The sequence below is a fragment of the Sus scrofa genome, chromosome 2 (assembly GCF_054392235.1).
Source record: "Sus scrofa isolate SSC_HxYL_T2T_F1_AM1 chromosome 2, Sscrofa_HxYL_maternal_Yorkshire_Landrace_v2.0, whole genome shotgun sequence".
NCBI classification, from domain to species: Eukaryota; Metazoa; Chordata; class Mammalia; order Artiodactyla; family Suidae; genus Sus; species Sus scrofa.
The window spans coordinates 14,106,086-14,132,495 of record NC_139384.1 but is presented as its reverse complement, the minus strand read 5'-3'; the positions used below and the strand labels follow the sequence as shown (position 1 = coordinate 14,132,495).

Here is a 26,410-nt window from a genome sequence, read left to right as displayed (position 1 = left end):
CAAGTACTCATGACACAAGGGAATAGCACTGAGATAACGGAATTCTTTCTTCTGGGATTTGGGGCCCAACACAAGTTTCGCTATGTCCTCTTCCCTGTATTTCTAGTCATCTATGTGACCTCCCTGGTGGGTAATATTGGAGTCATCCTACTCATCAAGACAGACTCCAGACTTCAGACACCCATGTACTTTTTCCTACAACATTTGGCCTTTGTTGATCTCTGTTATACCACGGCTATCACTCCCAAGATGCTACAGAACTTCATAGTAGAAAACAAAGCAATATCCTTCAAGGGTTGTGTCATGCAGTTACTGGTTTATGCAACATTTGCCACCAGTGACTGTTACCTCCTGGCTGCGATGGCCGTGGACCGCTATGTGGCCATCTGTAACCCACTTCACTATCCCATAGTCATGTCTCGAAGAGCCTGCCTCTGGTTGGTAGCTGGTTCGTATGTCATGGGCTCAGTGAATGCTTCTGTGCACACGGGTTTTACCTTTTCGCTGTTCTTCTGCAAGGGTAATACCATCAATCACTTTTTCTGTGATGTTCCTCCAGTTCTCGCCCTTTCATGCTCCAGCATTGACATCAACGTCATGCTACTTGTTGTCTTTGTGGGATTTAATTTACTGTTCACTGTGTTGGTTGTCATCTTTTCCTACGTGAATATCATCCCTGCCATCCTGAAGATCTCTTCTGCAACAGGGAGGAGAAAAGCCTTCTCCACGTGTGGCTCCCATCTGACCACAGTCACCATTTTCTATGGGCCCCTTTCTTACATGTACTTACAGTCTCATTCTCATAATTCCCAGGAGAATATGAAGGTGGCCTCCGTATTTTATGGCGTTGTGATTCCCATGTTAAACCCCCTGATCTATAGTTTGAGAAATAAGGAGGTAAAAGAAGCTCTAAAAGTGATATGGAAAAGAAATTCTTCTAGATTAGGCTCGAATTCTTAAAATTCAGCACACCAAATAATCCAGTAGAGATGTTTGACCACTATTTAGTATTTTTGAAAGTGGGAACACATCCAGTCTTTAACCCAATGCTACTTCCTTCTATAGTTAATTTCTTAGAATGCAGTAAACATAGTCACATCTCATAGAACTGATATTCCCTAGAATTTAGTTTGAGAAATACATCCCATACTACCCATGAAAAGGGCTTTATTGAGATTATGTAGAACATTAAGAAGTATTTATTGACTTAACTGAGTGTAGTGTTATTTCAGATACATTTCACATACATTCTTAAAGACTAGAAAACCCCATTTTTGTATATAGTAAATGTTAAAATTGATGTTATTTTCTGTGCATTTAAGCAAGTTCTCTAAATTGCCTACGAAGAGGTTCCCCATATGTTTTTGCCCAATTATTGCATAAACTTGAATGTAAAATAAACATACTCAGAGAAATTAGGGGAACAAATCCATTTACCATCACATCGAAAAAAATAAAATACTCAGGAATAAACCGACCCTAGGAGACAAAAGACCTAATTTCTGAAAACTATAAGATGCTGATGAAAGAAATCAAAGATGACACACCATGATCTTTGGTTGGAATAATCAGTACTATCCATGCTCTTTGATTGTAATAATCAGAATTATCAAAATGGCTGTACTACCCAAAGCAATCTGCAGATTCAGTATGATCGCTATCAAATTACCAAGGACATTTTTCACTGAACTAGAACAAAATATGTTAAAGTTTGTATGGAAGCCCAAAAGACCCCGAATAGCCAAAGCTATTCTGAGAACGAAAAATGGAGCTGGAGGAATCAGTCTCCCTGTCTTCAGATTATCCTACAAAGCTACAGTCGTCAAAACTGTATGGTACTCACACAGGAACAGAAATATAGATCAGTGGAACAGGATAGAGAGCCCAGAATTAAAGCCATGCACCTACAGTCAACTAATCTATGACAAAGGAGGCAAGAATATACAAAGGAGAGAAAACAGCCCCTTCAATAAGTGGTGCTGGGAAAACTAGACAGCTGCCATGTAAAAGAATGAAATTACCACACTTCCTAACACCCCTACACAGAAATAGACTCCAAATGGATTGAAGACCTAAATATATAACTGGATACTATAAACCTCTTGGAGGAAAACATAGGCCAAACACTCTTCAACATAAAACTACAGCAATATCTTCTCAGATCTACCACCTAGAGAAATGATGTTAAAAACAAAAATAAACAAATGGGACCTCATTAAACTTAAAAGACTTTGAACAGCAAAGGAAAACCTAAAAAAAATGAAAAGAGAGCCCACACAATGGGAGAAGATATTTGCAAATGAAGTGACTGACAAGGGATTCATCTCCAAAATTTATAAACACCTCCTGCAGCTCAATACCAAAAAAACAAACAACCCCATCAAAAAAAAAATGGGCAGAAGATATAAACAGACAATTTATATCTGTTCAACATTACTCATTATTAGAGAAATGCAAATCAAAACTACTATGAGCTTCCACCTTCCACCTGCCACAATGGCCATCATCAAAATGTCTATAAACCTTAAATGCTGGAGCAGGTGTGGAGAAAAGGGAACCCTATTGCACTGTTAGTGGGAATATACATTGGTGCAACCACTGTGGAAAACAGTGTGGAGATTCCTCAGAAAGCAAAACATAGAACTACCATTTGATCCAGCAGTCCCACTCCTGGACATTTATCCAGAGAAATCCATGACTCGAAAAGATACATGTACTCCTATGTTTCATTGCAGTATTACATGCAACAGGCAAGACATGGAAACAACCTGTATGCCCATTGACAGAGGAGTGGATAAAGAAGAGGTGGTACATGTACACAATGGAATATTACTCAGCCAATAAAAGGAAAGAAGGAATGGCATTTGCAGCAACATGGATGGACCTAGAAATTATCATGCTAAGTGAAGTTAGTCAGACAGACACCAACATCATATGCTATCTATCACTTACGTGTGGAATCTAAAAAAAGGACACAGTGAATTTCTTTGCAGAACACATACTGATTCACCGAGTTTGAAAAACTTATGGTTTCCAAAGGAGACAGGTTGGGGGTGGGAGGGTGAGAAGGGGATTTGAGATGGAAATGCTATGAAATGGGTTGTGGTGATCATTGTACAACCGTAAATGTAATAAACTTCATTGAGTTAAAAATACAAGTAACAATGTAAATAATTAATATTGAGAAATAAATATGTGCAAATTTTATAAGAAAAGGTTTTTCACTCAAGATATTACTATCAAAGCAAACAAAATATTTTTCAGAGGACAACATATTTAAACAGGCAATTCACAGAAAAAGAAATACCAGTGGTTCTTGGACATAGGAAAAGATGTTCAATTTCCTTTATAGGAAGAAGCAAATAAAACTAGAATAGTTTTTTCCTTATCACAATGACAAAATTTTAAACAATTTTCTTCACATTGTGTTAGAGAGGAAATAATCACTCTAGATCTGCTAGAAGAAATTTAAATTTACAGAGCCTTGTTCCAAAGGACACTTGGACAGTGTCAACTGTGTTTGTACCCTTTGACCTATAGGTTCTTCTAAATATCTTTTAATCCTAGAGATATAGTCACACGTAAGCACACTAGTCTATTTATTATACGAGTCTTTTTATTAATAAAGATCGAAAACCATATGACTGTCCAATAGGGAAGAGAGTTTGATTAAACACATGAAGCAATGCAGCTGTTCAATAAAATACCATAGAACCAATAAAGAGTGAGATGATTCCTATAGATCACCCAGAAATATTAAGATAAATAAATCCAAGCTGCAGGGAAAAAATGAGAGTGATACACTGTCACTTATATGGGTGAGGAAGAAAGACATTAACATCAGAATGTATCCATGCAATGCCAGGCTAATCTAGGGAAATACGGAAGTTGTAGCAGTGAAATTCTGGGGGGAAGGAAACTAGAAACTTGGAAACAAGGGATAGATAGAGAGAGATTTTTTTTACTCTATGCACGCTGGTACATCTGGTTTTTAACCCCATGGATGGTTTGTCAGACACCTCTCCTCCAAAAAGGGAGACAAAGAGTTCCTGTGGAGGCTCAATCGGTTAAGAACCCAACTAGTACCCATGGGAATGGGGGTTCAATCTCTGGCCTCACTCAGTGGGTTAAGGACCCGCCTTTGCCAGAAGTTGTGGCACAGGTCCCAGATGTGGCTCAGATCTGCATTTCTGTGGCTGTGTTATCTTCCTTTGGCGGGTTATAATGTGTCTCCTTTGGCCAATGTAAACATGTAAGTGTATGTATAGTGCTTTCCAGATGTGTTAGTCAGTGAAGCTCTGTTAGAGTGTACACAGACTGAGTGGCTTCTAAACTGCAGACGTCTCTTTCTCACAGTTTTGGAAGTTAGAAGTCTGAGACATGGCTGGAGTCTGGTGGGAGCCCCATTCTGGGTTGCAGGCTGCCAATGAATGTCAGTTCACTGGACTTGGGCAGTAACCCTCCTTCAGGCCAGAAACTACAAACTCACTGGCTCTAGCTTTCTCCTCATTAACTAAAGGTTTAATGCGAGCAGCTTCACAGCCAAACACTACTCAGAATCTCTCCTACCACAATTTGTTATCTGAAATATTGTGAAGGTGTAAAGTGCCACTGGAAGAAAGGGTGGCTGTATCCAGGGCTGATTTTTGAAGTAGAAACATTATTAGAAAAGAAAGAAAGAGGGATCAAGAGTCATTTTTTTTCTGCAAATTAAAAAAAAATTCAAAGTGGTAATATAAACTTATTCAAATAGTAGTAAATCTATTTGACATATTAAGGACTATGGATTTAAATTTGATTCGCTTTGAAATTCTTTTTTCCAGATGTCCCTGATTTTTGCTTGTTGTGGTGAAAAGGTCAGTTTTCTAGAACCGAACACAAATTCTGAGACATTGTAAAAGTTATTCAACCTGATTTTTAACAAGAAAAATTTCTAAAGACATTGTTCTACAGCAAAGCAACACACACACACGCAAAACGTCCCTAATGACAATAGCATGATGAAACGCACCTTCTCTAGAGAAGGCTTAAATGCTCTTTAGCTGAAAATACCTACTGAACCTTGCTTATTCCGACTCCATCACAGCCCCTGAAAGCTCAGGTTCTCAAGGGAGCAGGGATCTATCCCTTAGGCTCCAGCTTTAAACTCCCCAGGTAGGAGGAAACACACAGAGAGCCTGGTGGCCAATCATCCTGTGCCAGGTGCCGAAAGAAAATCTGGGAGCAGCTCGGGTGTAAGTAAGAGAAAGCAAAGCCTGTTTCCCAAAGCAGCCATGTTATCATCCCAGTGTGTGCTGGTAACAGTGGAGCACAGGGGTCAGAACGAAAGTTTCGCCCCGAGACCAGGAGTAATCCCTTCATCCCTGGTGACGCAATGGAAATGGAGTGAGGAACCGAACTGGGCTGCGTGTTGTCTGAGGAGGATATGAATGAGCACACGATTGAATGATTAACTGAAGGAGTGGGGAGCAGTGAGCAGCAGAAGGCTTTAGTGTGGTATGTGCATGTGTCCTCATGACCCGATTTGAGTGCCCTTTCAGTGCTGCCTCTGTGCTGGGGTGTTTACATCAATCATGTCACTTTAAGTCACATCATTACAAGGCAGATGTGACTTCTTGCCCTTCCTCTTCCTTCTTAAAACAGTTAAAGTTCTTTTACAATGAAAAGGTGATGAAGTTTAAAATTTCAAAGAACTTTCTCTCTAGGAGTTCGCACTGTGGCACAGTGTGTTGAGCATGTGACTACAATGCCTCATGTCTCTGGGAAGGTGAGGGTTCAATCCCTGCCCAGGGCAGTGGGTTAAAGGATCTGGCATTGCCACAGCTGTGCCCTAAGTCACAATTGTGGCTTGGACTCAATCTCTGGCCCAGGAACTTCCATATGCAGTGGGTGCAGCCATAAATAATAATAATAATAACAACAACAATAACAAACATTAAGCTGAAAGGGTTGCAAACCTTCTCCTTAGGAGTGGAATTGGTGAGAGGGAAAGGATTGCTAAATTTTTGCATTGTGAGCTTAACTAGTTTCATTTAACTATGTGCAGATATCACCTGTATGCAAGAAGTTAAGTTCAAAATAATTTTTTAAATAAAGTTTCTCTCCTAATTCCCATGCACAAGGATAACCATTAAACTTTTGGTGTGAACCCTTTCAAGGCTTTTTCATGGATAAATAAAGACAATGAGAAATAGAGAGTTTTAAAGGGAAAAAAAACTTTATATTAAGAGGATCTACACTGTAGATATTATTCAGCAATTTGCTTTGTTCATTTGACACTGTGATAGCACCACCTTTCCATAGGAGTATACAGTTTTCTCATTCTCTTTGGACTGTGTATTGACGCATAATATGAAACTATTCCGACTTATTTAACTCCATTTCCACACTTTTGCTATTATACACAGTGTCACAAGGAGCATTATTACGTTCCAAGTGATTCTGCAATCCCCATTTTATATAAGGTAGAACTGAGGCAAGGGCTGGGGCTGACAGCATTTGTCACCCAGGTCCTATCAGATGCATTGTGCTCAATATAAATGAAACTTCAGAAGCTCCAGGATTCAGGCTAGATTAAGCACGTTCAAAATACATGGGTTCTTGTCTTGTGTTTGTGTATTGGTCGTTGTATGTGTGTCATGAGTCCTTTGTACTAGTTTTTACATACGTCATGAAAACTACCACATCATGCATTTTATTTGCATTCAGAATGATTAAATTAACACAGCAAATGTCATTAACTCATCCAGATTCTAGTTTAAATGGACTCATGAGCAGTGCTAGGTTCCTCTGACCAGTGCTTTCACCCACTGGACAGAAACCTCCTTTTCTAATATGTTGCACTGTAATTGTACCTGAGGAGGCCACATACACATTCTCATTGGCCTTTAGGCCCGACTAAATGTTGGAAGAAGAGAAGTGGTCCTTGTTCTTGCACCACAAACTCATCCCACTCGGTTTATTTCTGAAGAAATTTGCAAGAGCCGGATGGTCCATGTCAGCCACGGGTTTGCTTTGCTATGCTCCCCACCACTAAAGCACGTCTTATCCCACCGTGACCATCACGTCCGTGGCTCTGCAGTTCTTCCTGGTGTTGCTGACATCATAGTAAGGACCTCTGCTGATGTGCGGGGGTGAGAAATTCTCTCCTTGCACAATATTTAAGGGGCATAAAAATGTCCAAATTATGTAACAACCGCCCGTGCAGCCACTATCTAACTTCCTCCATTGCTTTCTATTACTCAGCATTCGATTTCAGAAAGTTACCTACATAGGGAATGTAGCACCAGTTGACTGAATTCATACTTACTTATGTAATAGTTTCTTTTTTCCTACGTTCAAAGATGCTGCTGTGGCCCTTCTTCTGTGTGTATATTATAGGTACACATATTCATACATATACTGACATGTGTATATATGTGGATATATATATATCCTTTTTTACATGGACAAAAATTTATCTTGAATATATTCCTTTAACAAAAACTTTGGACCAAAGTTTATCAACATTTCCAAATTTATCTCCATGACTGTTCTAATTTACCTTTGCATCAGGAATGTATGAATCCACATTCCCACTTAAAATATGTATTTTTATACTGAGAAGTATAAAATTATCTTTCAATGCATCATTAATAGACTGCATTCCTCATGCTCTACATGTATATCCATATTTCTATTGACTGCGTTTTTCCTCCTCTAACTATCCTGATTATATCTTTTGCGAATTTTCCACTTGGAGCCGTTTTTGGAAATTACTTAAATGTACTGGGTACTAATTGTTTATATGTGTCAGAAACCGATTGACCTGAGTAAATTTCAGGTCCGTTTCTAGTCTTTTATTTTTCTATTAAAGTACAGTTGATTTACAGTGTTGTCCCAATTTCTCCTGTATAGCAAAATAACTCAGTTATATGTGTGTTTGTGTGTGTGTGTGTGTGTGTACTTTTTAAAATTCTTTTCCATGATGGTCCATCCCAGGAGATTGGAAATAGATCCCTGTGGTATAAATACCTCCTTGTTTATCCATTCTAAATATAGTAGTTTTCATCTGTCTTTTCTTTTACATAACGCTGGTGTTTTTAATTTAGATATAGTTGAATTTTCAGTGTTTCGCTTTCTGTACACTTCTATCTTTATTAAATTTTTCAGTGCATAGCTAGGTCATAGATATTCTGCTGTTTTATTCTCACACCTTTACAGTTTAATCCTTAATCCATTTGGAATAGTAAAATGTAATGTAGGAATACCGTACAATTTTTTATATGTATAAACATTATAGCACCACCGTTTATTGGGTCTTTTGTACTGATGCACACACTACTGTTTTCATACCTCACGCTTCTGAAGACTTGTGGGCCTGTTTATGATATCTTTTATCTCCATTGATCTGTTTGTCTGCCCTCACACTAGTACCACACTGGCCTTATTATTATTGCTTTAGAGTAAGTTCTGATAGCTGATAGGACACGTTCTCCCTTTTTGTCCATTGAAATTCTCTTAGCAGTCTTTAGTTCTTTTTTCTTCTATATAAATTTTGCACGTTGGTACAGATGGACATAAAATCCTCCCAAGCATTTCACTGAAATTACATTGTGCTTATAAGTTAATATGGGGGGCCTATCATGTTGATATGCTGATGGCCTTGATGGCTGATGGAAAATACTTCTTTCCCTACTTCTGATATTTCTTTCGTGCAAAAGGGGCTCATTTTGTGGAATCATGGCCATCCTGTTCCCTTTCTAGCCACTCAGTCTTCCCAGAAGGGTGCAGCAGCATATCTGATCAGTAAATCTAGGAACCACCTGGCATGCCCTGCTCCACCCCCTCAGGAGCAGCCAGGCTGCTGGGCCCTTGTCCCCCCTGCATCTCAGAGGTGCTTCACCACAACTTGCAACAGGCATGACCCAGTCACTGCCACCAACACTGGGTGGATAAGCCTGTCTCCTCAGGTTGTTGACTGGGCACAAGTAACCTGACCAAGAAAGTCTTCTCCCAGGTGTCTGGAGGTGACATAATGGGCTCCTATATACATTTCTTTTATTTCTCAACTCGTTCACGTCCTGGGGAAGGAGGAAATAGCTATTCACTGGAGCCTTTTCTGAGACCTCTGGCAATCATTTGTTTAAGGTATAGGTGGATCTGACTCGTGAATATTTATTCTTTACACATACATCCAGAAGTGAAATTGATTCAAATTTTCTTTTCTCAAACTTTCCCTAACTTGCAGGAACATATTGTGCTGTATTAGAATTATCAGTTTCACAAAAGTTTGGTAGAACTTTCCTGTAACATAATTGGGTCTAGTTTTGTGTGTAAATGTTTAAATAACGAGTCAAAGCACACAGTTCTTTACAAGATTTAAGTGTTTTGCAGACCCCACCCAAACACGGAAGCCAGGCACAGAGACTGCAATCACTTTCTGTTCTGTTAGTCTGCTTTCTTCTTTGCTTCTTTGCTTGTTTGTTTGTTTGTCTAAAGCAGGCTGATCTTCGTTAAAAATAAAGTTTGTTGGAGTAGAGTTGACTTAGAAAGTTGTCCTAGTTCCAGGTTTAGAGCAAAGTGAATCAGTTATACATATACCTACATGCATTCCTTCTCAGATTCTTTTCCCATGTAGATTATTACAAAGGGCTGAGTAGCCTACCCTGTGCTATACCGTAGGTCCTAGTTCTGCTTTCTTTTTAAAAAAGTAAATATTGGGAAAACACAAATAATGTATATTAAATTCTGTATGAGGAGTCCCCTGGTGGCCTCACAGTAAAAGATCCAGTGTTGCCACTGCTGTGGCTCAGGGTCACTTCAATGGCACGTATTTGATCTGTGGCCTGGGAACCCCACATTGACATGGGCACAGCCAAAACAAAATTATTTGTGTGATATAATATATCATAATGCAGCAGCTACCATATGCCAATAGCACATTTCAAATTGAAAAGAATTGTTCTCCTAGTCCATGATCTTCTTGTCTGTGGACATGTTCCCTTGTGCCATATATTAGATTCCAGGTATAAGCGATATCATAAGGTATTTGTCTTTCTCTTTCTGACTTACTTCACTCAGCACAAGAGTCTCAGGTTCCTTCCATGTTGCTGCAAATGGCATTATTTTGTTCTTTTTTATGGCTGAGTTGTATTCCATTGTGTATATGCACCACATCTTATAATCCAGTCATCCTGTAGATGGCCATTTGGGTTGTTTCCATGTCTTGGCTATTGTGAATAGTGCTGCAGTGAACATGCGGGTTCATGTGTCTTTTTCAAGGAAAGTTTTGTTCGGATATATGCCCAAGAGTGGGATTGCTGGGTCACATGGTAGTTGTACCTTAGTTCTCTAAGGTACCTCCATACTGTTCTCCAGAGTGGTTGTACCAGCTTCCATTCCCACCAACAGTGGAGGAGGGTTCCCTTTTCTCCACACCCCCTCCAGCATTTGTTATTTGTGGACTTATTAAAGATGGCTCTACAGTATAAAACTGGCATAACACTGTAAACCAGCTATAATGAAAAAATTTTTTAAATCATTATATATAAAAAATTGAAAAAAATTATGATTATTGTTCTTTACTCTCCTGAGGACATCAACTAGGAAAGAGATGGCCTTCATTCATTTAATTTTTCAAAAGAACAAACCATAAGGCAAGAAAATGATAAATTATTATTTTACATTTAAGGATTTCTCTCCCATGGAGGATATTATAGACAAAATAATAAATGACAGAATGAAAGAAAATCTTTGTCAAATGACCACAGATTCAAATCTTGGATAAATAATGAACATGTAAACTCAACTCAATAGAAACGAAATTCCTGTTGTGGTGCAGTGGAAATGAATCCGACTAGTAACCATGAGGTTGCGGGTTCAATCCCTGGCCACACACAGCGGGTTAAGGATCCAATGTTGTCATGACTTGTGGTTCGGATGGCTCAGATCCTGGATTATTGTGGCTATGGCATAATCTGGCAGCTGTAGCTCTGATTCGACCCGTAACATGGGAACTTCCATATGCTGCAGGTGTGTTCCTAAAAAGAAAAAAAGTAAAAAAGAAAAAAGAAACATTCACAAAAAAATTTAGCAAGCAATTTGCAAAACAATAAAATCCCCAAATTCTCAGGAGAACATTAAGTAATGATCAAAGTTACTCGTACTTAAATGGGAGAAAACAAATAAAAATAAGACATCGCTTTTACACATTTTCCTGACCAAAAAAACATTAGCAAAATACCAGTCTTTAGTAGGAGGTGCAGACGTGGAAATCCACACGCGCAAATACGAGGAGTTTGGGCTGAGGTATCCATTGTGGAAAGTGATCTGGAAGAACTTGGTCAAATTAAATATGTGCAGAGCCTCAGACTGAAAAATTCTGTTCCTAGCAATAGACCCTAGAAAGATTTCACACTGAGTTGTTTGTAGTGGAGGCAAGTTGTAGGCAATCGGCTGTCCATCACCAGGAAGGCTCATCAGTAAATTACGATGCATGGACACCAGAGAGCAGTGCTACTCAGTGTGTGGCCCATGGACCAGCATCAGTCCTTGGATTCTCTGTTTCTCGTCCATGATGAGATAACTACTTAAAGCGAGATTGAGCATTTGAATTATCACACATTTTACCCTACCAAGACCTTTTCTTTGCTTATACAAAAATACTGGGCCACAGCAGATGAGAACATTTATAAAGAAAATCATCTTTTACCATAAATACTTTGATAAACACTTCCATAAGCAGCTCTACGATTCCATGCAAGAAACCATCATGGCAGAGAAGAAGGGCCTAGGAAGGGGAAAAAATAAAGGGAAAATACGGACATAGGTGGGAACGAGATCATACAGGACCCCGTGGCCATGTCAGAATTTCAAACAGAATGATGAGTATTCAGGCACACTGGGATTTCCAATTAAAATGTAGGCAGGATCAAGGAAAGCATACTTAACGAAAAGAATGTTCTTATAGGGGTTCCCTTTGGGCCCAGAAGGTTAAGAATCTGGCCTTGTCACTGCAGGAGTTCAGGTCACTGCAAGGACGCAGATTGGATCACTGACCCAGAAACATCAATGTGCCACAGGTGTGGCCCCCCAAAATGTACTTATATAATCCCCAAATTGATACCTTTCTTAACTGTACCATCAGTTTGCATGCTGAGAACACAGCTACTGGGCCATGGCAACTTCCCCAAACTATAGAAGAAATAATCTCAGCCAGGTGGAGGGTCAGCCTTTAAAGTCCAAGCAAGATATGTCATGGAAAATATTCTCAAAATTAACTATGGACTTAAATATACCATTTCCAACTGCACAATTAGGTGGATGCTCCCAGTGGTCTTAGCTTTCTCTGCTTCTCTTTTTCGGCAGCTTTTCAGCTGATACTTCATCTTTGCCACCCATGGAACAAAACAATGGCACCGAAGTGAAGGAATTCATTCTCCTGGGATTTGCTGGTCAACACAAGTCTTGGCTTGTCCTCTTCATAGTGTTTCTGGTGATCTATGTGGTCATCCTGGTGGGTAACATTGGCATGATCCTGCTCATCAAGACTGAAGCTTCCCTTCACACCCCCATGTACTTTTTCCTCCAAAACTTGGCTTTTGTTGATCTCTGCTATGCTACTGCTATCACTCCCAAGATGTTGCAAAACTTTGTGGGGACAGAACACTCTATCTCATTCATAGGCTGCATGGTGCAGTTGCTAACCTACGGTGCTTTTGCAACAAGTGATTGCTACATCCTGGCCGCAATGGCGGTGGACCGCTATGTGGCCATCTGTAACCCACTCCGCTATCCAACAGTCATGTCCCAGAGAGTCTGCATTCAACTCTTAATTGGTTCATACTTCATGGGCTTCCTAAATGCTTCTGTAAACACAAGTTTTACTTTCCAACTGAACTTTTGCAAATCCAATGAAATTAACCACGTTTTCTGTGATGCACCCCCAATTCTTGCCCTCTCGTGCTCCAGTATTTACTTCAACATCATGCTTCTAGCAGCCTTTGTGGGGTTTAACTTGACGTGCACTGTGTCGGTCGTCATCTTTTCCTACGTATTTATCCTGGCTGCCATCCTGAAGATCTCTTCTGCTGCAGGGAGGAGAAAAGCCTTCTCCACGTGTGCCTCCCACCTGACAGCAGTCACCCTTTTCTATGGGACTCTGTCCTACATGTATCTGCACCACCGCACCCTAGAGTCTCAAGAGCAAGAAAAACTGGCTTCCGTGTTTTATGGGATTGTGATCCCCATGTTCAACCCCCTCATCTACAGCCTGAGAAACCAAGATGTGAGAGAAGCTCTGAAAGGGGTTGGAAAGAAGTGTTTCTAGCTTGGATACCAACTACTAACTCAGCATGTTCAACAAGCAAGCCAAAATTTCTCTCTCATTTCTCAACAGCAGAAGGTGTGTCAAATACATGTGAGATACAAACAACGAAAACGATGTAAAGTGTAATTTCTTAGCTATATGAAAACCTTGTGAAAGGTAATAAAAACATCTGAAAGGATGAAATACATAACTTTCTAATTCACATATTTCTTGGAGAGAAAGCATCTTAAAAGAGCTTTGATATTTCTTTTGTCCATTCTGAGGCATGAGTATTTCCCAAATATACTTGCCTTTAAAATAGAAAATAAAAATAAAGAAAAATGGATGGTCAGCGTTGGAAAGTACCTCCAACAACCATAGCATAAAGACTCACCAGGGCAAAAATCTTTTCTGTTTTCCCTTGAGAGATATCATTACTCTTGCTTTTACTCTATAGCTAAGCTATTTTCGTGTTATGAAGAATGAGTTACAGAAATTCTCCATATCTTTGGAGAAAATGTGCCCAAAGCAAGAGGAAGAAAGGAACAGTTGAATGAATCCTCATACATGTACATTCAGGCATTACGGATCAATACCTCTCCCCTCCGTACACGAGCTCTAACCAACTAGGAACCTGACACAGGCATCTGGCAGATAGCGAGCATATCAGTGTACCATTGGTAAAGTTGTATTTTAAATATAACTTGACTCTCCACCTGTGCCTTCTTGAAGGGTCAAATTCAATGCCGAATGTGGTGCTTCAGAGCAGCCTCACTAATCCAGAATTGATGCTTTATTTCCCTCAATCTCCAAGAGTGGAGAAAGATGGAAGAAACCAGGCCAAACACAAGAAGTCCTGCCTGGACTTGAACACGAGTGTTCTGTCCACTTGGGAGAAAATAAAATTAAAGCGTATGCCTGTTCTGTCGACAGACATGTTAACAAAAAGGCTGAGATCCCATGTGGTCTTTCTTCTCTCAATCTCATTCTTCAGTTGAACCATAAGAAGCTGTGAATGAGATGACTGACAGGATGGAAGTTTCCAGGCTTTCTCAACATTTCCAGAAGTTCCAAACTGTGGACTGAGGCAGAAATACTATGATTTAGAGCCAAACATAACCTGAAAAATACCAAGAAAATTCAGATAGTACCAGCCCATTACAGGAATGCATTACAGGAGATGAATCCCCAAATTAGGAAACTCTAATTTTTTTTTAGGACTCCTGGCGACATGTCCATATTACCCTCAGCAGAGAGAAATCCTGTTTTCAATCTGGTAGGTCATAAAGTCCTTTCCTGCAGGGGAAGAAATCTTTACTTTTATCTTTAGCTGAACTGTCTCAGGAGACAGAGACAAATCTTTTTATATATATACATATATATATATATATATTACATTTATTACATTTATAGTTGTATAATGATCATCACGACCCAATTTATAGCATTTCCTTCCCAAACCCCCAGTGGATGCCCTGCAAGCCCCCAACCTGTCCCATTTGGAAACCAAAAGTTTTTCAAAGTCTATGAGTCAATATCTGCTCTGCAAAGAAGTTCATTGTGTCCTTTTTTCAGATTCCACATGTAAGTGATAGCATTTGATGTTGGTGTCTCATTGTCTGACTGACTTCACTTACCATGAAATTTTCAAGGTCCATCCATGTTGCTAAAAATGTCAGTATTTCATTCTTTTTAATGGCTAAGTAATATTCCATTGTGCATATGTACCACATCTTCTTGATCCACTCCTCTCTCGATGGACATTTTGGTTGTTTCCATGTCTTGGTTATGGCAAAGAGTGCTGCAGTGAACACTGGAGTACATGTGTCTTTTCGAGTCATGGTATTCTCTTGATAGATGCCCAGGAGTGGGATTGCTGGATCAAATCGTTGTTCTATGTTTAGTTTTCTAAGGCATCTCCATACTGATGTCTCAGAAAGTGGTTGCACCAATTTGCAATCCCACCAACAGTGGTTGCACCAATTTGCAATCCCACCAACAGTGTACTAGGGTTCCTTTTTCTCCACAGCCTCTCCAGCACTTATTGTTTGTAGACTTTTGGATGATGGCCCTTCTGGCTGGTGTAAGCTGGTACCTCAGAGGGGTTTTGACTTGCATTTCTCTAATGATGAGTGATGTTGACTATCTTTTCATGTGTTTTTGGCCATCCCTATGTCTTCTTTGGAGAATTGTCTGTTTAGATCTTCTGCCCATTTTTGGATGGGGTTATTTGGATTTTGATATTGAGCTGTAAGACATGTTTGTAAATTTTGGAGATGAATTTCTTGTCAGTTGATTTATTTGCAAATATTTTCTCCCATTCTGTGTGTTGTCTTTTCATTTTGTTTAGGGTTTCCTTTGCTGTGCAGAAACTTTGAAGTTTCATTGAGTCCCATTTGTTTATTTTTCTTTTTACTGTCCTTATTCTAAGATGTGGATCTGAGAAGAGGTTGCTGTCATTTATGTCGGAGAGTGTTTGGCCTGTGTTTTCCTCTAAGAGTTTGCTAGTGTCTGGTCTTATATCTAGGTCTTTAATCTATTTGGAGTTTATTTTTGTGTATGGTGTTAGGGAGTGTTCTAATTTCCTTCTTTTCCATGTGGCTGTCCAGTTTTCCCAGCACCGCTTGTTGAAGGGGCTGTCTTTTCTCCATTGTATATTCTTCCCTCCTTTGTCATAGAAGAGTTGGCTGTAGAGGTGTGGGTTTAATTCTGGGCTTTCTCTCCTGTTCCACTGATCTGTAGTTCTGTTTCTGTGCCAGTACCATACAGTTCTGAGGACAGATCTTAAGTTTCACTATCTTCATATGTCTCCTTACAGACACATTCTTAAATGCAGTGCCTATAAGTGCCTTACACAGAGGAATTGGACAGGGGCAGAAATGTTCTTGGGAAAATCATGTGTTAAATAAGAGCAACTTAATATTCATAAAGTAGAAAAATAGAAGGTAGGGGGACAAAGAAAACACATAATTGTCACAAATTTATTTCTTCCTGTCCATGATAGACCCAGTTAAGAACAAATTTTAAAACGCGATTGTAGAAGAGCTACTTGACATGGTCAATGAGGACAAATTTGTGTTGAGAAACTCTATATTCTTAAGGCCCACCAACCAAACACACCTGGAGGCAAAGTTTAGGAGTCAAAATTTGGCTTCTGCAACACACGCCACAGAAGCTGTAGACAGCTCAGGAAGAAGGCCTGGGGTGGGTCTTTTTACGGGGTATGGGCTTTGGGTTTTGCTGAAGGTTCCCAGGTATGGACCAGGGACCCAGGTACTCCCTCTAGAGTATCTCTGTCACAAAGCAGAGATATTTCAGTAAGCGATGCTCAAGAGGGGGAAGGAAAAAAGTAGGAAAGCTATGTCACTGGCAAGAAAAACTCTCCGTCCCTTACAAGAAGGAGCTGTTAGCCTTCTTCCATTTCCTTGTGGGCATGGGAGGTCCAGGGAGAAACATGTTTCTTACTGGCGTTTTGTGACTGTTGACATTGTGTTAGATACATGACAGGCTGATGTATTGGGGGAACTGAATTTTATCTTCATAGTAACTTGGAACCAGGAAACTAACTTCCTTTTCTCTTTCTTCCATTTTTCCTTTCTTTCTTTTTTTCCTTTTCTTCCTTCCATCCTTTCTTCTTTCCTATTCATGTGTCCATGGGATTATTATAAAAATGCAATTAATGCAAAAGTCAGGAAGAGTACGTAACATATTCTCTGCTTCAAAATCGTAGAGCTGGAATTTAATAATAAAGCTTGAACGTAAACACTAAATTCGTCCACTTAAAACTGAAAATTCTCATTGAAACAAAGCCTAGGGTGAAGACGAAATAAAAACAATATTGCTACATATCTATAAAACAATAATTTGCAAACCATTACATAATCCTCTATAAACTACAGAGGGTTTTCAAATAAAATTTTATAGCTCTATTAATACTAGTGTTAGTAAATAGGGAATAATTATAACAAATTATGTAAGCATACATTTTAAGGCATGAGAAAATAATATGAGGTAAGGATAAGAGAGTAATCATTATTTTTTAAATTAATATTTAAAATCTATTAAGTAACAGAAATAGTAAAATCAAGAACTCATTTTCTGGGGCGAAAGGTAACATCACAATAAAATGGATAAATCACTTGCTGATTGATCAAGAAAAATAATACTGGGGAACAAAAAAATTTGTAAATGAGAGAATACTAAACAATAACAATATCCAAATGTATTAGCAAGTCTGATGGAATGACTGGTTTTCCTAAGGGAATACTGATTGCAAGAAGTTACCACAGGAAAAGTTAAACAACAGGTAATATAGGAGAAATAAACTTGTGAAAGTGCAACGGTTTTGCCAAAAAGCACCAAGCCCTAGAGTTCTAAACAAATATTAAGAAATAGACAATATCAATAAAGCTTGATCTGTTGGTGACCATGGGAAAAAAACAAATGTTTCAACATAAGTTTTATAAACTAAGCGTCAAAGACAGCTCAAAAACTATACTCCACTGCCACACGCAAAGATTAATACATAAGTACGTGGTAAAAATATAAACACACACAAAGAAAAAAAACCTCAGCAGCATAGTGAAGAATAATACACCATAATCAGGTTAGTTGTATTATAGGAGCACAGAATAGTTTGACAATATAAAAATCTATTCATATAATGATGTATGTTTTACTTGTTAAAAGATAAATCATATCCAAAGATACTTAAAAACTATTCCTCGGGTTAAACATTTATTCTTTCTTTTTTTTTTTTTATTTTCCCACTGTACAGCAAGGAGGTCAGGTTATCCTTACATGTATACATTGCAATTACAGTTTTTTCCCCCACCCTTTCTTCTGTTGCAACATGAGTATCTAGACATAGTTCTCAATGCTATTCAGCAGGATCTCCTTGTATATCTATTCTAGGTTGTGTCTGATAAACCCAAGCTCCTGATCCCTCCCACTCCCTCCCCCTCCCACCAGGCAACCACAAGTCTCTTCTCCAGGTCCATGATTTTCTTTTCTGAGGAGATGTTCATTTGTGCTGGATATTAGATTCCAGTTATAAGTGATATCATATGGTATTTGCCTTTGTCTTTCTGGCTCATTTCACTCAGTATGAGATTCTCTAGTTCCATCCATGTTGCTGCAAATGGCATTATGTCATGCCGGTGAGAATGTAAACTGGTACAGCCACTATGGAGAACAGTTTGGAGATACCTTAGAAATCTATACATAGAACTTCCATATGACCTTGCAATCCCACTGTTGGGCATCTATCCGGACAAAGCTCTACTTAAAAGAGACACATGCACCCGCATGTTCATTGCAGCACTATTCACAATAGCCAGGACATGGAAACAACCCAAATGTCCATTGACAGATGATTTGATTCGGAAGAGGTGGTATATATACACAATGGAATACTACTCAGCCATAAAAAAGAATGACATAAAAAGGATGACATAAACATTTATTCTTAATTCCAGTGTTTAAACAAAATTTAAAATATTTCAGGCCAAAGACATGACCCTATTTATACGAAAACACTGACAGCATCCATTTAATCTCAGAAACAAGTAAAAGATGGCTTCGGTCAAAATTGTTCTTAAAATTATTCTGGAGCTACTGATCAAAAGCACTTACAGTACAGAAGTCAGTCCAAAAAAAAAAAAAGGAAGTAAAAATAATTATTTGAAGAGAACATGATTTTTATTCAGGACATACCCAGGAGAATTAACTGTTATAAACAATAGGGCCAATCATGTGGCTAGAAATAAATGAGTGCACGTAAATCATTAAATTAATTAGAAAAGCAACAAACTACCATAAGTAGAAAAAATCATTCTTATGTCTATAACATTATAAAAAATAGAATTGAATTTTAATGCCACTAAAATAGCATCCAAATGCATAAAATATTCTGTGGGCAACAGAACAAAATAGGCATAACCTCTGTATGGTGAAACCTATAAGCATTTCTGAGAATCGTTAATACATCCTATTATAAGCAGAGAAATGCATATCAAAATAGCAGTGAGGTAACCCCTCACACGGGTCAGAATGGCCATCATGAATAAGTCTACAGAGAACGAATGCTGGAGATGGAGAGCGTGTGGAGAAAAGGGAAATCTCCCATACTGTTGGTGGGCATGTAAATTGATACAACCACTATGGAAAACAGTATAGAGTTTCCCCAGAAAACTGAATATAGAACTACCGTATGATTCAGCCATCCCACTCCTGGGCATGTCTTCAGACAGAACTACAATTCAAAAAGATACATGCACCCCTGTGTTCAGAGCAGCGCTATTCACAATAGCCAAGACTTGGAAACAACCACTGGAAGATGAACAGATTAAGAAGATGTGGTACCTATACGCAGTGGAATACTATTCAGTCATAAGAAAGAATGAAACAGTGCCTCTTGCAGCTACATGAATGCAACTAGAGATTCCCATACTGAGTGAAGTCAGAAGGAGAAAGACAAATACCCCTTGATGTCATTTATGTGTGGAATCTAAAGTATGCACAGATGAACCTATCTATAAAACAGAAACAAATCACACACAGGGAGAGCAGACCTGTGGTTGCCTGAGGGAAGGAGGAAGGAAGTGGGATGGGCGGGGAGCTTGGGGTTGGTAGATGCAAATTATTGCATTTTGCATGGATAAGCCTGGGGTCCTACTGTACAGCACAGGGAACTATGTGCAGTCTCTTGTAGTAGAACCTGATGAGAGATGGTATGAGCAAAAGAATGTGTGTGTTTCACATTTCATAAAATGCTAATGTCCAGAATATTCAAGAAACTCCTGTGCTCAATGGCAAAAAACTAACAAACCAAATTAAAAATGGGCAAAAGATTTGAAAAGACATTTTTCCAAAGAGAGACAGTTGGCTAAAATGTACATAAAAAGATGCTAAATGTCACGAATCATCAGGGAAAGAAAAATCAAAACGACAATAAGATATTGTACTACTTCATATACCTATTAAAAAAAAAAGCTAAGTTTCAATGAGAGTGTAGAAAAATTGAGACACTTTCTGCATTGTTGGTGGGAATGCAAAATGGTATCGCCATAGTGAAAAACAGTATAGGGATTTCCAACATTAAAAATAGAATTACCATGTGACCCAGCATTTCCACATATGGGTATTGATCTGAAGAAAATGAAAACACTAACTCAAAAGGATCTCTGCACCCCCATATTCATCGCAGCATTATTTACAATAGCTAAGATGTGGAAACAAACCAAGTGTCCATCAAGGGATGAAGGGATAAAGAAAATGTGAACATTATTCAGCCCTAAAAGAGAATGAAACCTTGCCGATTGCAACAACATGGGTAGATTTGGGGTGTGGGGGGCAGCATGCTCAAGTAAAAGAAGTCAGATAAAGACAGATACCACATGATCTCACTTATATGTGAAATCTGAAATAAACAAACAAACAAAACCCGCCAAACTCATAGGCAGAGGCAACAGGTTCTTGGTTGCCAGAGGCAAGGGGTGGAGGGAGGGTGAAATGGGTGAAGGGAGTCAAAAAGGACAAAGTACAAACTGACAGTCAGAAAATAAATAAATAATGGGAACGTAATGGACAGCATGGCATCTGTAGTTAATAATACTGTATTGCATAGACAAAATCTGCTAGGAGAGTAAATCCTAAAGTTCTTATTCCAGGAAAAACAGTTACGACTATGTATATGGTGACAGATGTTATTTCGAATTACGATGGTCATCCTTTTGCAATATACGCAAATCAAACGATTGTGTTGCAGACCTGAAACTAAAATAAGGTTATATATCAATTACACCTCACTAAAAATATCAATAGGACATTTGGATTCACCCCCAAAATATGTTTGTGATAAGGTAGCAGCAGGAATTTTTATATGTCTCTAAATGCACTATTATTAAACTTCTAGATAGAATACCTGGAAATTTAGGAAAAAGCTCTTCAGATGGAAGTGAAAAATCTATTAGTAACTTGTCTTATTCAGGAGTAGACTAAAGAATAAAAATTCCACCTGGGTTAAAATATGCATGTATATTTAAAGCTGATGTCTAAAATAACTCTACAGTGTAACCAATAAATAAGTAAATGTTAAACCTGAGGTTCCATTTTTTACAAAAATAGATGGAGTTCCTGTTGTGGCTCAGTGGTAAAGAAACCGACTAATACCCATGAGGACTCAGGTTCTATCCCTGGCCTCACTCAGTGGGTTAAGGATCCAGCATTGCCCTGAACTGTGGTATAGGTTAGAGACAGCTCAGATCCCTCGTTTCAGTGGCTGTAGAGTAGGCCAGAGGCTACGGCTCAGATTTGACCCCTAGCCTGGGAGCGACCATATGCCCTAGGTGTGACCGTAGAAAGACAAAAAAATAAAAAGTAGATAATTATTTTTAAATCTTTGAGGTAAAGAAGGTCTTTATAAGTATAACACAAAGTACAAAACAAATTTCTAGCACGAAAATGAAAAGTGTTTGCCTGTCAAAATACACAGTTAACAAGGTAAATAATTAACATTGAGAAATAAATATTTGCAAATTTTATAAGGAAGGGAGAGTTTTTGACACAAGATTTTAATATAAAAGCAAACAAAATATTTTTCAGAGGGCAACATATGTAAACTGGGAAATCTCAGAAAAAGAAATATGAGTGACTCTTGGACATAGGAAAAGATGCTCAATCTGGTTTATAGGAGAAAGCAAATAAAACTAAAATATATGTTTTTTTCCTATCGCAATGACAAAAATTTAATAGTATTTTCTTCACAGTGTGTTAGAGAGTATTTGCAGAATAATCACTCTGGATTTGCCAGAAACAATTGAAATTGACAGAGCCTTGTTCCAAAGGACAGTTGGGCAATGTCTACTGTGTTTGCACCCTTTGACCAGGAGGTTTCTCTCCTAAATATCTTTTAATCCTATAGATGTCTTCACACTTATGCACACTAGTCTATTTATTATAAGATTATTTTCAGTAATAATGATCAAAACCGTATAAATGTCCACCAAAACGGAAGACACTTTCCTTACACATAAGAGGCAATGCAGCTGTTCAATAAAATACCATGCAACCCATAAAGCATAAGATTTCTCTTTCCATGTAGATCACCCAGAAAGAATAAGTTAAATGCAAGCTCCAGAAAAAAAAAAAATGTGTGTGATACACTGTCATTTATATGGGTGAGGAAGAAAGACTATAACATTAGAGTGTTTGTAGATGCAATGCCAGGCTACTCTAGGGGATAGGACTTGTAACAGTGAAATTCCCCGGGGAAGGAAACTAGAAATTGGGAAGCAAGGGATAGAGGGGGAAATGTTGATACTTCTGAGTTTTTAACCACATGGATGGTTTGTTAGACACCTGCCCTGCAAAAAGGGAGGCAGAGAGTATCCACTGTGACTCAGTGGGTTAAGAACCTGACTAAAACCCATGAGGACTCAGGTTCCATCCCTGGCCTCGCTCAGCGGGTTAAGGATCCAGTGTCGCTGTAGCTGCGGTGTAGGTCACAGACTAGTGACCACAGTCACTGGTGTGGCTGTGGCTGTGGCACAGGCTGGCAGCTGCAACTCTGATTCAACCCCTAGCATATGCTGTCCATATGCCACAGGAGGAGCAATAAAAAGAGAAAAAAAAAAAGAAAGACAAGAAGGAAGGCAAGGAGTCAGGATGGATGAAGAGAGGAAGGAAGGGAGGTAGGGAGGAAAGAGGGAAGACAGGGAAGACAGAAAAACAGAGAGGAAGGGAGGGAAGGAAGGAAATTTGTCAATACCAGGGCTGTCCTTAACAGAGAAACCAAGAAGTCCCTAAAGGCAGTAAAACAAAAATACATTTTGTCCCCTCTGCAAACCTGAATTTTATTCAACAGGGAGTAACTAATGAGTGTTATGTTTTTCCAGTTCCATCACAGGCCCTGGGAACCCAGTTTCTCAAGGGATCCATTACTGATCCCTCAGGCCCCAGCTACAGACTCCCTGACTGGGAGGAACCACACAGAGAGTCCTGGGGAGCAGTCAGCCTCGACCTGTTGCAGAAAGAGAATCTGGAGGCAGCACTGGTGTAAGTAAAACAAAGTAAATCCCATTTTGCAGCATCAGCCATGTGTCCCTGCAGTGTGTACAGGGAGTGGCAGCTGAAAGGGTCGGAATCCTGCCGCCCTTTGCCCCAAGACCGGGAGGAATCCATTCATCAGTGGTGATGTAATGGAAGTGGAGTGAGGGAACTCGGTGGGGCTGTGTGTGTGCAGGGAAAAGACATGCATGGACAAATAATTGAATGAGTTCATCGATCAATCAATATTTTGTGCCTTTAATGTGTTGCTCCCATGTGTTATTATGGACTTTTGAGAAGCGCTAATTCAATACCCGGTCTTCCGCAGGCAGAGGGACATAAATTAGCTCGCTTGAGCCTCACATCACTGCAAAGCAGGCTTTATATTTTCCTATTCCTCTTGTTTTTAGCTTTCTTTTTAAAATACATACATTCCCAGGAAGTTGCAAGGCACTACAGAGAGACCCCTGTATCTATCACTCCGTTTTCCCTTAATGAATATATCTTGCATGAATATATTATGACATCAAAGCAGGATTTGTATGTTGGTGTGTGTGACTCTGTATGTGTTCTTTGCTTGGTTGTTTGCTTCTCTTTTTAGGGCCGCACTTCTGCAAACAGAAGTTCCCAGGCTAGAGGTCAAATCAGAGCTGTAGCTGCCAGCCACGGCAACACCAGATCTGAGCCACATCTGTGACCTACACCACAGCTCATGGCAACGCTGGATCCTTAACCCACTGAGGCAGGCCAGGGATCAAACCCCATCCTGTAGATCCTAGTAGGGTTCATTCCCACTGAGCCACAATGGGAACTCCTGTGTGTCATTTTATCACATGTGTAGATCCATATAAACACCACTGTGATCACGGTACAGACCTACTCTGTCGCAGATGTCAGAGTCCACACAGATCTTCCTTGTACTGCCCCTTGTAGTCATACCACTCCCTCCCCCTACCACCCTGATCCCCGGCATTCACCGATCTGTTCTCCATCTCTGTTACTTGGTCATTTTGAGGATGTTAGATAAAAGGAAACAAACGTATGTGACCTTTCAAGCTTGGCTCTTTTTCACCCAACATAATGCCCTTGAGTTCCATCAAAATTGTTAAGAGTATCAGTAGTCTGTTATTCTTCACTGCTGAGCGCTATGCTAAGTCCTGAGCAGTATGCTAAGTCCGGAGTGGTATGCTAAGTGTATGTTTAGTTTTCTAGGGAAACTGCCAATCTGTTCTCCAGAATGACTGGACCATCTTCCCTTCCCACCAGCCACACTGTGAGAGACTCACACACTTTGCATCCTTACTGGCGTTTGATATTGTCGCTGAGTGTTTTTGAATTTCATCCGTTCTGATGGCTATGTAGTGTTCTCTTTCTCTCATTGTATCCTTCATGTGCATTTCCCTAATGCCTAATGAAGTTGGACGTCTTGTCATGTGTTTGTTTCCCAAGCATAGAGCCCTCTTTGGGGAATTGTCTGTCCATATCCTTTAACCAATTTTTACCTTGTTTTTCAATTTTTGTCTAAGGCGTGGTATACTCAGGTTGAGTTTCATGTCTTCCTCATTGGATATCCAATTGCTCTGGTGCCATTTATCGAGAAGACTCCCCGTCTTCCACTGCATTGCTTTTCCATCTTTATCAAAATCCCGGGGGCTCTGCTGGTGTGGATCTATTTCTCAGTTCTCTGTTATGATCCATCTTTGTGTCTCTCTCCACAATATAACAGTGTGGATTACTCTAACTACAGGACACATCTTGGCATTAGGTGAAGTGGTGCATCCCATTTTCTTCTTTTTCAGAGTTCCTTGGACTAACTACTTTGTCTTTCCCTATAAACTTTAGAATAATCATATCTGTGTCTTTAAAACATCATGTAGAATTTTGATAGAAACTGCCTTAAACCTTTACATCAATTCAAGAACTAACATTACATTGTATTGAGTCTTCTAATCCATTAACATGGTATGTCTGTCTGTTTCACTTTTCTTTGATTTCGTTCATCATTGTTTTGTAACTTTGCAGCATGCAAATCGTATGTATACAAGTCATGTTAGACATGCACTCAAGTGTTTCATTTTTGGAGTGATTGTAAATGATACTGTGTTTTCAGTTCAGTAACCACGTGCCCATTGCTGGTACAGAAATGCAATTCGTTTTCGTGTGACCATTTTATGTTCTGCAACTTTCCCGATGAACTCCTTACTAATTGAGGAATATTTTGATAGATTCCTACATATCTTCTTCACAGGCTGTCATGTCATCTGCAAGTAGAACAGTTTCGTTTCTTCCTCTGTGATCTGCATAACTTTGATTCCTTTTCTCCCCTTATTTCCCTAACTAGAACTTGCAGAACACTGCTAAATGGAATTGTTGGTGAGTGGATCTTTGCCTTGTACTCAACACTTACGGGGTGGGCATTCTCTGACCTTTAAGCGTGATGTAAGCTGTAAGTTGTTGTGGATGTTTTTCATCAAGTGGAGAATGTTCCTTCCTATTTCTAGATTTCTGAGATTTGTTATCATAAATAGGTGTTGAATTTGGTCAGACACCTTTGGTTATCAATTTATGTGATACTGTGATTTTTCTCCTTTAGACTATAAATGTGATACATTATATAACTTGCTTTCAAACCAGCCTGTCATCGCTATAATAAATGCCATTTGAACATGGTTAACATACATACATATGTGTGTGCGTATCCATATGACTATAAATCATATGTAATGGTATTATATACATTCTGCATGTTTGTGTGCATTAATTATATTTGCTAATATTTTGTTGAACATTTTTCAAACTATGTTCATGAAAGATTCTGCGTTTGTACTTTTCTTTCTTTGTACGTCTTTATCTAGTTATGTTATCAAGTAATACTAGATTCATAAAGCAAGTCAGGAAGTATTCGTTCCAAATCTGTGTTCCAGAAGGATGTGTGGATTTAGTGTTAATTCTTCTTTAAATACTTGGTAAGTTCTCCAGTGATTTTTGAAGGAAACTTTTAATTATTAATTCAATCCTAATGGGTGTAGAGCTGTTCAAATTATCCATTTCATGTTAGATAAGTTATGTGGGTTT

General features: G+C 39.1%; 2 protein-coding genes and 1 long non-coding RNA gene across 4 annotated transcripts in view; all 3 read left to right on the top strand.

Annotated features, from left to right (window-relative positions):
* LOC110259266 (uncharacterized) overlaps window positions 1-26,410 on the top strand; it is a 109,036-nt gene that overhangs the window by 56,293 nt on the left and 26,333 nt on the right. For both annotated transcript variants that reach the window (XR_014836964.1, XR_014836963.1), the window contains exon 4: window positions 23,185-23,344. This is a non-coding gene — a long non-coding RNA (uncharacterized LOC110259266). Of the gene's footprint in view, window positions 1-23,184; window positions 23,345-26,410 lie in introns of those variants that run through there.
* LOC146405116 (olfactory receptor 5AK2-like) lies at window positions 10-960 on the top strand. The gene has a single exon (XM_085010098.1). It carries the CDS (start codon window positions 10-12, stop codon window positions 958-960), a length of 951 nt encoding a protein of 316 aa, XP_084866224.1.
* LOC146405115 (olfactory receptor 5AK2-like) lies at window positions 12,376-13,376 on the top strand. The gene has a single exon (XM_085011119.1). The coding sequence runs from the start codon at window positions 12,380-12,382 to the stop codon at window positions 13,307-13,309; it is 930 nt and encodes a 309-aa protein (XP_084867245.1). The 5' UTR covers window positions 12,376-12,379; the 3' UTR covers window positions 13,310-13,376.